This window comes from Camelus dromedarius, chromosome 6, assembly GCF_036321535.1.
Source record: "Camelus dromedarius isolate mCamDro1 chromosome 6, mCamDro1.pat, whole genome shotgun sequence".
NCBI classification, from domain to species: domain Eukaryota; kingdom Metazoa; phylum Chordata; class Mammalia; order Artiodactyla; family Camelidae; genus Camelus; species Camelus dromedarius.
In genome coordinates, this window is record NC_087441.1 from 7,096,578 (window position 1) to 7,110,191 (window position 13,614).

Sequence of the window (13,614 nt, forward strand, 5' to 3'; positions counted from 1 at the left end):
GAACTCATGAATTAAGTTTCATTCATGAACATTTATATCTAGCAAAGGATTTCAAAACAGACTTTCTTTACATTAAGCGTTCCCCCAGAGGGAAAGGAGGCCGTGAGTAATTCCTGTACTGGTGGCCAAGTGTTTCCCCTCACAACCCGAAGTCATGCTCTAGCACGTGGGGTGTTACAGCTTCTGCAGGTGTTTTCAGAAGAGGTGTCATCCCACAAAAAGTCTTCATGCAGCAAACAGAAAGGAGACCTTCATAAATTACATTCAGTATTACAGAACGCATAAAAGTATCCGTACACGATAGAGCTGTGTGTGTGTGAACTTTACAAAATGGAAATACGTATTTCTTCTTCCACTTAAAGGAGTCAGAGAGACTGATGGTTTCTTAACACTGACTTGTGCCAGATGCTTCCCTTACCTGTTTCCCATTTCACCCTCCCGCAAGCCTGGGACTATTACTGTGACATTTTGTAGGTGAGGAAATGAGACCCTGCGGGTTAAACCTGAGGTCACAGAAGCAGCAAAGACAGAGTCAACCTGACTCCAAAACCCACGTTCTTCCTGCTCGTGGCTCTGCCTTCTCAAGGTCTATCAAATACTTTTGCCTTTTCCTGTGCACATCTGTCAACCTTCCTGTTGGCGTAATGTTGATAGTTCATGAGGAGACGCTGCCAGAAGACCTGAGAAGGAACAGAAGGAGTTTTTTGGAAGGTGCGGAAAGGATAGAGGTCCGACACGTATTTAGGCATTTCCAGAAGGTACAGCACAAGAACGCAATCTCAGCCTTAATTCGCGTCTCCTGCGCATGGGACGGGGCGTCCTTCTGTATCATGTTTAGGAGATACTTCCGGTGCCTTCATTCCAAGCACACACTGCAGCTCGCCAGCATCCCACCGTTTTTGTCCACAATCTCCCTCCCCCATCAGACGACGGTCTCGGTTGCAGGGGTGAAGGTGGTGTCTTCCACGCGCCTGGGTTGCATCTCATCTTTGAAAGCTCTGGTCAGAACCACTTTTAAGGACTCCTTGAACCGCTTCTTCCTGCTGCTGCCCACGAAGAAGTAAATGAATGGGTTGGCGCTGCTGTTGATGGTAGAGAAGAGGAGAGAGACGTGGTGCAAGTTTCTGAAGGTCGACCAGTACTCGTAGTAGAGCAGGTAGAGGAGCCTCATGGGCATGGCGAAGATGAAGAACACGACAATGGTAACCGTGATGACCAGGTACAGCTTCGAGGAATGGGACGCCCACGACTTCTTCTGGATCTTCACCACCAGGATGGCGCTGGACACCACCATGAGGGGAGTGAAGACCAGGAAGCTCAGGACAGCAATGAAGATGATCACTGCCCTGCAGTCGCTTCGAGAGTGGGTCTGCCCTTCGCTGTCAATGCACAGGACATACTCCATGGTGGTCACCAAGCAAGAAAGTGCCCACAGGAGGGCACAGACGAAGGCTGACTGGTGCTTGGGGCGATGACATCGGTACCAGATGGGGTACAGGACGGATAGGCACCTCTCCACACTAATGGCTGTCAGCAGATAGAGGCCCATGTTGTAGCCAAAGAGAAATGTCACTGATAACGTGACAATGGTGTAGTAGTAGCCGGAAGAGAGCTCGTAATCTAAAGCATAGTCAACAGTCAGAATAAAAATGCAAGAGAGTAACGAGATGTCTGCAACAGACAAGTGGGTGATGTAGACGGTGAAGGGGTTTCTTCTCATCCGGAAGCAGAGGAACCAGAGGAGAATCCCATTCTCAACAAAGCCCAGCGGGGAAACGGTCATGATCACCCAGTGCAAAACTGGGATTTCCCGACGCTGGTCCCCAGCGGAGGTGTTCCTGCTGGCGGAGGCATTCACAGAATCTTCAGCAATAAATGATGTCCCGTTTGTCTCATCCATGAGGAGGCCTCAGCCCGGGCTCTTCAGGTAGTTTTCTGTAAAGAAGCAAAGAACAAAACAAAACATGAAAGCTGATGACTTGCAGTAAAAGGGAGATTTCAGCTATAGCTTGTAACCTTCACATTATCCAAAAAAAATGTTTACTACAGTGTACAACTCTCTTTCTAATGAAGATAAAACTAGACCTTTCACCAAGACGGAGAACTGATTTAATGACCTTTTTTGATGCTCCGTCTCCCCCAAGTAGACTTTAATTCTGTAACGTGACTCGCTAGTTGTTAGGTGCCAAAGGGGATCTGGCAAAACAAGAGAGTCAGAATTCCTGGTGTCCATTTCTTGTCTGGCCTGAGCTTTTTGAATGGCATTTTGAAAATCATTGTATCTTCTGTGCCTTCATCTCCTGGCTTGAGGGACCAGGTTAATCACATTAAAATGTAATGACATGCACTCTAATATTCATAGTAGCACTATTTACAATAGCCAAGACATGAAATAACCCAAATGTCCATCAATGGATGACTGGATAAAGAAGTTATGGTATATGTATACAGTGGAATACTACTCAGCCCTAAAAAAGAATGAAATAATGCCAGTTGCAACAACATGGATGGACCTAGAGATTATCATACTAAGTGAAGTAAGTCAGACATAGAAAGACAACTATATCACTTATATGTGAAATGAACTTATTTACAAACTGGAAATAGACTCACAGACATACAAAACAAACTTATGGTTACCAAAAGGGTTGGGGGAAGGGATAAATTAGGAGTTTGGGATTAACATATTCACACTACTGTATATAAAGTAGATAAACAACAAGGACCTACTGTGTAGCACAGGGAACTATACTCAATATCTATCTTGTAACAGCTGATAATGGAAAAGAATCTGAAAAAGAAAAAAATATATATGTATATGTATGACTGAATCACTTTGCTGTATACCTGAAACTAATACAACACTGTAAATCAACTATACTTCAATAAAAATAAGATTTTAAAGATAAAAATAAAAAATAAAATGTGATGACAAAATACATGCTTGGGCAACGCTATTGTCACTTTTTAATGCATAAAATGTCATAAGCGATGGGTGATTGAGAGGGAGTAGCTAGAAAAATACACGTTCAGCAGAGTACCAATAATTTCAAAAGTGTAAACGATTTGAAGGCATGTATTTCACGTAGTCTCAACATCTGCGATGGCGCCAGGCCCCTGCTCAGACTAGGTCTGCCGCACAAAGTAGCAGGTGGCGCGCTTCAACAAGATGCATTCGAGTCCAGCACTCCAGAGGCCAGACCGTGCAAGAAAACAGAACCGACAGACATTACACAAAGCGCTAACCCGAAACCAATAAAAGTGCTGAATATTTGAGACTGCAAAGCAAAAAGCACCAGAAGCTTTCCCTCACACTTTAGGAATTGCAAAATAAACATATACACGGCCCCCACCCTCTTCCTGTCACGTAAGGAACATACATTAACCACTTCCACCACCGGCCAAGGGGAAGGGGGGCATCCAGAGGTCATCTCCTTTGTTCCAGCTTGTGCTGTCCTTGGCTTGCTTTCCCTTTCTTTCTTTCTTTCTTTCTTCCTTCCTTCCTTCCTTCTTTCCTTGCTTTCTTGCTTTCTTGCTTGTAGTAGTAAAGTATTGTTCTTTGCTTTTTTGGTCCTTGAAGACCAAGGCCCTACATGAGCAAAATAATCAACCTTTGGGAAGTTAATTAGTAGATACCTGCCTTTTCCTCGTGAGCTCACCTGAGGCAGCACAGTACCTAGATGTGATATTTTGTGGAGCTTGACTGTCTCTGATGGTATTAGATGCTTCCAGGGTTGACTCAGCAGATCCCCAGCATTGGCAAGGCTCCGAGTTTGGATCTCAGTGCACCTGTGCCTGAAACCTGGACCAGCAGATGTGCTGATGAAAAGGGTATTTGCCTCCCAGTGATGTCATCCAGGAACCTACAGAAGTCCCTGCCTTCACTGTCTGGATACCCCTCTCCCCACTAACGCTTCCCTCAGCTGTTCTGATGAGGTCCTGGAAATTATTTTTAATGGAACAGATTCTCCTTTCATTTCATAATTAGACCAAAGACCCTCACCCACCCAACACAAGGACCAGAATTCATAGTACCATGGCATGGCTGACCAAAGAGCTGCTGTACAGACCAGGCTTTGTTAGAAGTTTGTGGGTAAGCCAGCCATGTTCCCCAAGTTCATCCATCAAATATTTATTCAGTGCCAGCTTCGGGTACTGGGATACAGCAGTGAATGAAACAGAGAAAGCACCAACCTCTTGGAGTTTTTATTTCAGTGGGGAGGCCGTCGATAACCAATAAACAATAACAACAATAAACAAAAAGATGTCAGATTATAACAAGTACAGCAGAGAAAAGTAAAGCGTGGACCATGGCTGGACCAGAGAACAGCTGTGGAGACGTGATGGTAAGACATGGCTGGATCCTGAATGCAATTTGAATTGCTAACAGATGAGACATGAGGTATTGTAGAAAAAGAGAATACGTTTTTAGCCATTGGTTGAAAAGACAGCGCACAGGTGGAGGGGGTTTGGAAGGGGCACATGGAGCTTGGGAAGCTCATGCAACAGCCAAACTATCTCAGAGTGTGCTGGGAGCTGGGGGGATAGATGTAGGCTGAATGCAAACAGGTGAAATGCAAAATCATGAGGCTAGACAAGATTGCCTATGAAAATAGGGGGAATCATAAAAGAGAAGAGGTCCCAGGACTGAGCGCCGGGGCACTGCAAAGTGTAGAGGTTGGAGAATGAGGAGAAGGAAGAAAAAGAAAGTGAGACAGATTGACAGAGAGGTAGGAGACAGGCAAGGGAGCAGGGTGTCTAGGAAGCAAGAACCAAAGACAGTGTTTCAAGGTGAAGGGCGTATGATCAACTGTGCTGACCTCTACTGTAAGTTCAAGTTCGATGAGAACTGGAAATGGACCATTAGAGCAGAGTCATTGCTGACCTGGATAAGGGCAGTTTACCTAGAGTGGAGACCGTGAAAGCCTGATGAATCAGGTGGATCCCAGAGAGGGTGGGGGGGAGACAGGGATATAGACCACCCTCTTGAGGAACTTGAATGCAAAGAGGAGCAGAAAGGGAGCAGTAACTGGAAAGGGCTATGGGGTTAAGGGAGTATGGACAAGATGATAAGAAAGAAAACAACTGATGCTTCAGGATGTTGGGGTCTAGAACTCAGTGGAGTTGCTGGCCTTAGCGAGCAGCATAATTTATACATGGAAACAGGAGGGCAGGCAGAGTGTGTGGTTTCAGATGCAGCTAGGTGGGTAGAGTGATGGAGTGCTGGAAGTTGGAAGAAGTTCTCTTCTGAATGCACGGTATCTCTTTTTTCAGCAAAGTCAGGAGCAAGGTCATCAGCTAAGTGTGAGGAGCTGTTCAAGGTTTAAGGAGAGAGGGCAAGGTGTGAAATAATCAAGTGAAAGAGGAAAAGGACTGGGGAAACATACAAGGAGCAAGGTTGCCCGGCAAACCTTAGAGCCCGCCTGGACTAGTGCTCACAGATTTATAGAGAGAATTCAGTGTGGCATGCGCTCTTCTCCAGCTGTGACTCAGCTGTCCAGGGGTGAGTGTGGGGAAAGAGGAGAGTTGGATTTAACCAAGACTGGGGTTCTGTTGGACTGGTGCAGTGGAAAGCAGGGGCCAATGAAATGGAAGCACATGGAAGGGAATGGAGTACGGAATTCAACAGGCTCAGAGAACAGTGAGGCCAGGAGAGAGGTGGTGACAGTGAACAGGAAATAGAAGCCATCCGTCCTAGACCCCAGTGGTGTCAGAGAACTGAGTGCTGAGGTCCGGGGACTCAAGGCAGAGAACTAGAAGACAGGAGGTGGAAGCTGAAGAATGGGATGCTTGACACTGAGATTGCGGTGCTGTGGTTTGGGGGTTACTGGTATTGATCCGTGCAGAGCACGACCCTGGGAATGAACGACCGAGGGAGAGCTTAGGACAAGACCACCTGAGGTGAGATCAGGACCCAGAGCCAGGGTGTTGGAAGAATTATCCACACGGACATTGAAACCACTGGGAAATGGTGTTGGGATGCAGGAATATAATTTTGAAAAAAAGAAAAAACTGGCTGTGAGTCAGGTGCTAAAATCTTCCACAAATTTGGGAGAGTGACCCAGGGGTCTGTAGACAGTCATGGCAAGGTTGGCAGGTGATAGAGTTGAATGGCATGCCCTTCAGAGCTGGGTGTTTTGTTATTGTTGGTGATGGTGATGGTGATGGTGGTGGTGATGTTTTAGGGGGAAAGAAGAAGCAAAAAGAATAATCTGAAATACAAAAATGGTAGAGGGTAGGAAAGGGCTAGATCAGCGGTGTGCAATAGAAATATGAGGTGAGCCATATGTGTCATTTAAGGTTTTCTGGTAGCCACACACAAAAAAACTAAAAGGAAGCATGTGAAATGAATTTTAATAACATATTTTATTTAACCCAATGTTAAATAAATCCCAATGTGTTCAAAATATCATTCCAATGTGTAATCAATATAACAAAATTAATAAGCTACTTTACATTCTCTTTTCCACATTAAGCCTTCAAAGCCAGCATGTATTTTACTCTCACAGCACATCTCCCTGCATACCTGCCGCAGTTCACGTGTACATCGGCCACGTGTGGCTGGTGGCTACCATATTGAAAGGCTCAGATCTAGGGCCACCACAAAACCAAAAATAGCTTATACAAGGAAGCCAAATGTTTCCATTTTTTAAATAAAAAACCTAAATCAAAGACCAGAAATGTACAAGCAGGACCTAATCAGAATTTTTAAGAAAAGAGACAAGAACATCTTTCTGCCTCAGGTTCACATCCTGGAATCCCTCACAGGTCACAGCATCATTCAGCTTCTGGCTTCTGGCTTCTCATTCCAGGTGAGAGAACTGCATTCTGTTGATTCTTATTTTGTAATTGGTTTTATTCCCTCGGTAACTATGTAAGTTTAAAAAGCTAAAGCTCTAATCTGTTCTCAGAAACAATGATCAGTACATATACGTAAACTAAAAAAAAAGCAATATACTGTTTATATGTATTTACATGCAATATAATGTCCAGTCAAACTGTAATAATTCTACCTAATAAAATTGAAACAGGAAAATAAATAGGTCAGAAAAAAAAAAAAGAGAGAGCGAGAACTCTCATGTACTTCTCATAAAAATCCATTAGGAAATGAGTTCCAACCCATAAGACCAAATTCTATTTTTCTATTGCAGATAAACCCAAGTAACCAAATTAATTTTCTTTAGATAGATCATCTTTTTTCCCCCCATTTTTCAACGAACATGTAGGTTTCAATCACTGTAAGAGTTAAAGATACAGAAATAAATAAGACACGGTCCTCTGCCCACTTTTGCAGGCGAGACAGACAGAACTAAATCAAATTCAGTATGAGAAGTGGGATAAAGGAGGCTGTGAGTGCATCTGGGTGAGCACGCATCAGGAGGCACTGTCCCAGGGTTTCGAAGAAGGCTTTAGAGGGCTGGGCCTTGACAGGTTAGTAGGAGTTTGTTAGCTGAGGAAGGGAAAGAAAGGTATTTTGAGAAAAGAGAAAAGACGGGCAGAGGCATGGAGGCAAGAGGCCGCATATTTTGATGGTGGAGTTTGAGGAGTCTCGTGGACCCTGGGAGGAAGAATGACTTTACAAAGAAATGAACGTCTAGACTGAAGCATGAAGGCTGGTTATGACGCTTCTTTAAATATCAAACTTAGTTTATAGGTTATGCTTATCTGACATTAATGCTTAAAAATTGTGTGGGGTGGCTTATTAAAAATGCAAATTCCAGGGCCCCACTGTTTCAGGAAGCCTGGGTTGGTGCCCTGGAATCTGAATTTTCATAGCCCAGGGGATTCTGGGGCAGATGGGTCATGGGTCACCATTTGAAAAGCACTACTGTTTGCACTAGGGAACCATTAACAGTTTCAATGCAGGGCTGGGGTGGATGAGACCTCAACTGCATTTTAGAAAGTTGACCCTGGTCACAGTCTACCAGCTGGGTGGAAACGGATGGAGCAAAGAAGCCAGTAGGGGGTTGTTGAAATAGTAATGGCTGAAGGAAAGAATGGATTCCAGAGACATTTCAGAGAAGACTGGGCAGGCCCCCATTCCCATGAAGGGGGAGAGGGATGGAGGAGTCGGTGGCCTGAGCTTTCCATCTGATGAGACTGTGTAGATAAACTGCTAATGACTGAGATCAGGGCGGCGGCTGGGAGAGCAAGAAAACAAGGAATTTGCTTCGTCGTGCACAGACGGTGAAGCCCGGGGAGGCCAGCCCAGAGGCTGGGTTCCAGGCACCCTCGCCGGTGCGTTCTCTGCTCCCAGAGGGCTACATCTTTTAATAAGCAGAATCTCATAAAACAAAGAATAATGGACACACATATGAGACCTTTAGAACATTATTCATTACTGTGCACTTGCCTGATCATAAATTTCAAATGCAGAAGTCACCTAAGATCACATTCTCCTCTTCTATTCCCATGTGCCTGGCCTAGATCAGTCTTAGGATCAGTCTCATTTCTTTTTCTCCTTGCTCCCTACACCAATCTATCCTTCCCACATTCTCACACTGCCATCCCTTCCTTTTCTAACACCCCCTTCACCACTCCAGTGTTATTCATTAATTACCTCCATAGCCATGGGATTCCTCTTTATGCAGTTAAAATGATCTCTCTCCCATTAAACCGCAGCCTCCTCCAAGACAAAACTTTATTATACATGTCTGGATCGCCAGCACTTGGCATAGCTATTCAATAAATACTTACTGAATAATTCCAAGAAACAAAGCCATCACAGTGGTCCTGAGAATGCACCCTGGTTGCCGGTGAAAGAAAACCACCATCTTGAGCCTAGGCCATCACAGTTAATAAAAAGTCCTTGAATGGTTAGCATAACTCATAAATTGCATACTTGGGCAGATTTTGATCACGATGCGGTTAGAAAGCAAGTAAAAATCCCATTAAAACTAAGGCTCATTAAAAACTAACAATAGCCATCGAAATTGATTTGTTATAGTGTGGTTGTATTTAAACAAATACATTGCTAAAAATCACATTCCCAGCCTTACCAGACCAAAGGGAATTTCAGTCCCTCAAATGAAATAGCAGATGCAAGAAGAGGCTTGAACACAGCTGGTCCTACCTGCTCACCACCCTGCAAACCCTTTCTTCCTCCAGCCCCTTGGCCATTTGCATGCTGTGCATCTCTGTAGGTGGATGACTAGGATGTTCCAGGTTGGGAAGGATAAGGAGAGTTAGAAGGGTGATTGCTGCTAGCGGGCAAACAATCGCGCTCTGAAAGCAGTGAAGACGAGGGGAAGTAATTGCACAGCAGGATTAATCACTGTGGGTAACTTGTCTCTGTGCTGACCCAGTTCTGGTACCACAGGCTCCATTTTCACGCAGCCCCGTTCCTAGACAGCAGTCATAGTTGCATTTACGCACATTTACCCAGCAGTGGCTCTCTGCAGTGGAAGAAGACTGCATCCTAACAGCCCTCTGAGCCCCCGATGTGGTCGGTAACACAGCAACATGGCACAGGAAGCCCCACCACGCGCTTGAGAACAGATGTAAGTCCGGTAGCGGTGGCATCAGACAGGAAGCGCTATTGGCAACATCACAGAAGCATCTTCCAGCCCCTCTTCCCTCTCATTCCCTGCAAGTCCTACGGAGAAAGCCGCAAGATGGAGGGTGAAAACGCCATTGCGTAGGACTTCCGGATCCAAAGCATCTTTCCACTGGTGTTCATTGAGGAGAATTTGGAAAATTCAGCAGGGAAAAAATTCACACATAAAACCACTACTCAAAATTAACCTGATTTAACATTTTGGGATATTTCCTTTTAGTCTTGTTTCTACATCTCACACACACTCTCTTTCAAATTTGAAATTGCAATTTATAATCTGTTGTGGTTGCCTGCTTTTTTTTTTTCAATAGGACAGTATGATACTGAATACCATATTGCAAACATTTTCTCTGTCAGCATATAGTTTTTTTAAAAAGTGTATCATGCTTTTTTAAATGTTTGAATTTTTGTGTGTGTGTGTTTTGGGGGGCAGTAATTAAGTTTATGTGTTTATTTTTAGAGGAGGTACTGGGGATTGAACCCAGGGCCTCGTGCATGCTAAGCATGTGCTCTACCACTTGAGCTATACCCTCCCCCTCCCCATCAGCATATACTTTTGTGAATGAAAAATATTGCCAGTCATATAAGTAAATAAAGATTTCTGCGGCCATCAAGTTATCAGCCATTACCTTCACCACCCGCTACAGTGAGTGGAGGGAACTCAGGATGCAGACAAGCAGGCAGCCCGGCCTCTGCAGCCGCCCACAGTGGTGCCCCTTGAGAGAACTCAGGATGGAAAGGACAGGACACTGGCCCTAGACAGCTAGGTGCACATCAAAGGAATGATTTTAGTGAGCCCAGACCTTTGCACCTTCCCATACATAGAAAAGCACTAAATTCCTTAACTTGAGACTCTGTTTTTTTTAAATTAACAGTAATCTGTTATGTTCTGACTACCTGGTCTTTGCTGCAAAAATTCCTATATATCCTGGCTTCTCCCTTGCCTGGGTGGAACAGTCTCTTAGAGCGATCTGAGAGGCTGTGTCCCAGGCTCAAGCCCTCAGGAAGTCCGATGCATAAAACATAACTCTCAACTTTTAGGTTGTACATTTTATTTCAGTTGACCCTTAAAAAAAAACATGACTTTAATTGTCACTATTTGGATGCACCATAACTTATTTTTAATAATCCTCTAACTTTGAACATACCAGTTGCTTCTGATTTTTCACCATTATTTTTCAGAACAGCAAAGCAGTGTAATGAACTTTCTTGGATGCAAATTTTGTGCACATCTCTAATCATCTCCCTAGGACATATTTCTAAAGGTGGAATTGTTGGATCAAAGGGGGGAAATATTTTTCAAGCTTTTAAAACATTTTAACAAGTTATCTTTCAAAGTCTGTACCAATTCTACTGACCTCAGCAGTATATGAATGCTTTTTTTCCCACAGCAGATATACCCTTTTGGCCCCACAACATCTCCCTTTCTTAAAATTCCCAACTCTGATAAGTGATTAAAAAGGAACTTTGTTTTAATCTGCATTCATTTGCTCACTAATGAATTTAAATATTTTTTCATGTTAATGGTCACTTGAATTTCTTCAACAGATTATTTTTTCATGTTCTTTGCCCACTTCTTTTATTGAATTAGAAGAATTCTTTGTACATATAATACTTTGTCATATATGTTATCAATTCTTTCCCCTGGAAACTGGATATAGCTTGTCATTTTCTTAATAACACTTTCTTACTGTTACAAGGCTGCCTGTACTCTGTTGATCATTGAGGTTTACAAGTTGAAGGAATCATGTAGATACTGCAAACCACACTTTATTTTACAAGTGAGGAAGCTACCTTATAACTAGTTCAAGATTACATATTTAGCTAGCATCGAAGATGGAACCAGAGCCTAGATTGCCCACCTCCAAGTGGGCACTATTTCAACTCCTTGCCCTAGTCTTTTGTCAATAGTTTATCTATGCATGAAGTTCACTTACCCACGCATGTGGGTAGCAGACCTTTGGGGACATTTAACAATGACATTCATGTCACCAGAATGGATTATCACAATCAATTTGATTGTTAGTAATGATTTTTATTAAAATCCTCAAGGGATGGACTCTTTGTTTATCAAAGAATGTTGTTATTTATTAGAGGATAGATTTTTATTTATTAAAGCACCGTCTACCCAATGCCACACACTGAACAACAATAAAAACAGATGGGGATGAGCTGTTTTCAGTTTCTTCTCATTCCATTTTTTTCTGCGATATGGAGCAACTATAGTCATCACCACTATCAACAAACACTTATATTAAAAAAACAACATAAGGGGAAGGGTATAGCTCAGTGGTAGAGTACATGATTAGCATGCACGAGGTCCTGGGTTCAAGCCCCAGTACTTCCTCTAAAAATAAATAAATAAATAAACCTAATTCCTTCCACCGCCCCCTCCACACAAAAAAACCCAAAAACAACAACAACAACATAGAAAACAAAATTATGGTTACCAAAGAGGAAAGAGAGGGGAAGAGATAAATTGGGAGTTTAGGATTAGCAGATACAAAGTACTATATACAGAACAGATAAACAACAAGGTCATCCTGTATAGGGGACTATATTTGATAACTTGAAATAAACTATAATGAAAAAGAATATATATGTATAATTGAATCACTTTGCTCTACACCAGAAACTAACACAGCATTGTAAATCAATTGTACTTTAATAGGAAAAAAAAAACCCAATAAAAGTGAGATGGTCCACTCAGCGCATCACACTTTTAGACAAGTCCCCCCAAAAGTAAGTAAGATGTGGTCTCATTCTCATCCCAAACCCACATACACAATACGAATTGTGTGATCAATTTCTACTCTGTCTCTCCTTACTATGGTCTCGGAGGTGACACCATTGCCTAGACACACTGTCTTCCCTCTGGCTCGCCTCCTGCCTCCTTTTAGTTTTTCCTCTGTCCCCTTTCTGGGATCTCTTCTTGCCTTTGAGCCACCAGGCTCCATTCCTGGCCCTCTTTCCTTCTTACTCTATAAACTCTCCCCGAGTGGCTTCATCCTGCCCCTCATTTCACCTGTTATAGCATACTGGTGGCATCCAGATCTGCAGTCTGACACAGACGTCTCTCTGAGTATCAGACCCTATAACAAATAGCCCTAGATATCTCTTTTCATTAAATAGAGGTACTGGGGGTTGAACTCAGGACCTCATGCATGCTAAGCATGTGCTCTATAACTGAGCTACACCCACTCCCTAGCCCTGGATGTCTGTGATGGGGCCTCTGGTGGCAGCACACCAGCCTCAGTTGATCTAAACAGAAATCAGACCTTCCCTGCTGTTGCAAGCTTCTTCTGGTACTTTTAGTCTTTCAAACGAAAACACTGGATGTTTTACCAGCCACTACTCATCTTGTATGTTTCCCACACCAGTTCCTAGAATCAGCCATCTCTTCAAAGAGCCCTGGTTCCTATTAGCGGAGGAGGGTATTTAGAAGCCAAGGTCTGGATGCTGGGTGTATCTATTTGCACTGAGGTGTCACTGCTCCCAGGCCCTCTCAGTGGACAAAGCTAAGGAATATTTGGATACTAATATATGTGTACAGTCACACATATACACACTGTCATCTATATTTCTGTATCTTTCTACATATATATTGAATACCAACGACTTCATACCAATATCTCCAATTTTGAACCAACCTCACTGAGCCCAGTTTAATTTTCTTCCCTCTATATTTGGAATTCCTTTCTCTTGGTAAGAAACCTGGCCCCGTTATCCTCAATGCATTCACCTATTTGATCAGCCCACCTGCGGGTGAGCAATCTCCCGTGTCCACCACTGCCCCCCCCCCCCCCGCACAAGGGCCTCCTCACTTGAATGGGCTCTTTCACCTCATGTCAGGCCACCACTGCCACTCTCTCCTGTCCTGGGACGTAGTCCTCCCCCAGCAGAAGCTCTGAACTTGGCCCCGGGTCCCCACCCCCACCATGCATGCCCTCCCTGCCCTGCCATGTCACCATCAGCAGCACCTCCCTCACCCCAGCGGGGCTGCCCCCAGTGCACGCTCCTCCCCTGCTCAGGCTCCATCACCTCGTCAGAGCCACGGC

General features: G+C 43.8%; 1 protein-coding gene across 1 annotated transcript; it reads right to left on the minus strand.

The window, feature by feature from the left end:
• Positions 1–619: 619 nt before the first annotated feature.
• Positions 620–1,900, minus strand: MAS1 (MAS1 proto-oncogene, G protein-coupled receptor). The gene has a single exon (XM_010993381.3). It carries the CDS (start codon positions 1,898–1,900, stop codon positions 923–925), a length of 978 nt encoding a protein of 325 aa, XP_010991683.3. The 3' UTR covers positions 620–922.
• Between the last annotated feature and the right edge of the window lie 11,714 nt (positions 1,901–13,614).

Excerpts from the sequence above, each read along its gene's own strand:
- MAS1 (XM_010993381.3), bottom strand. The coding sequence starts at position 1,900 with ATGGATGAGACAAACGGGACATCATTTATTGCTGAAGATTCTGTGAAT.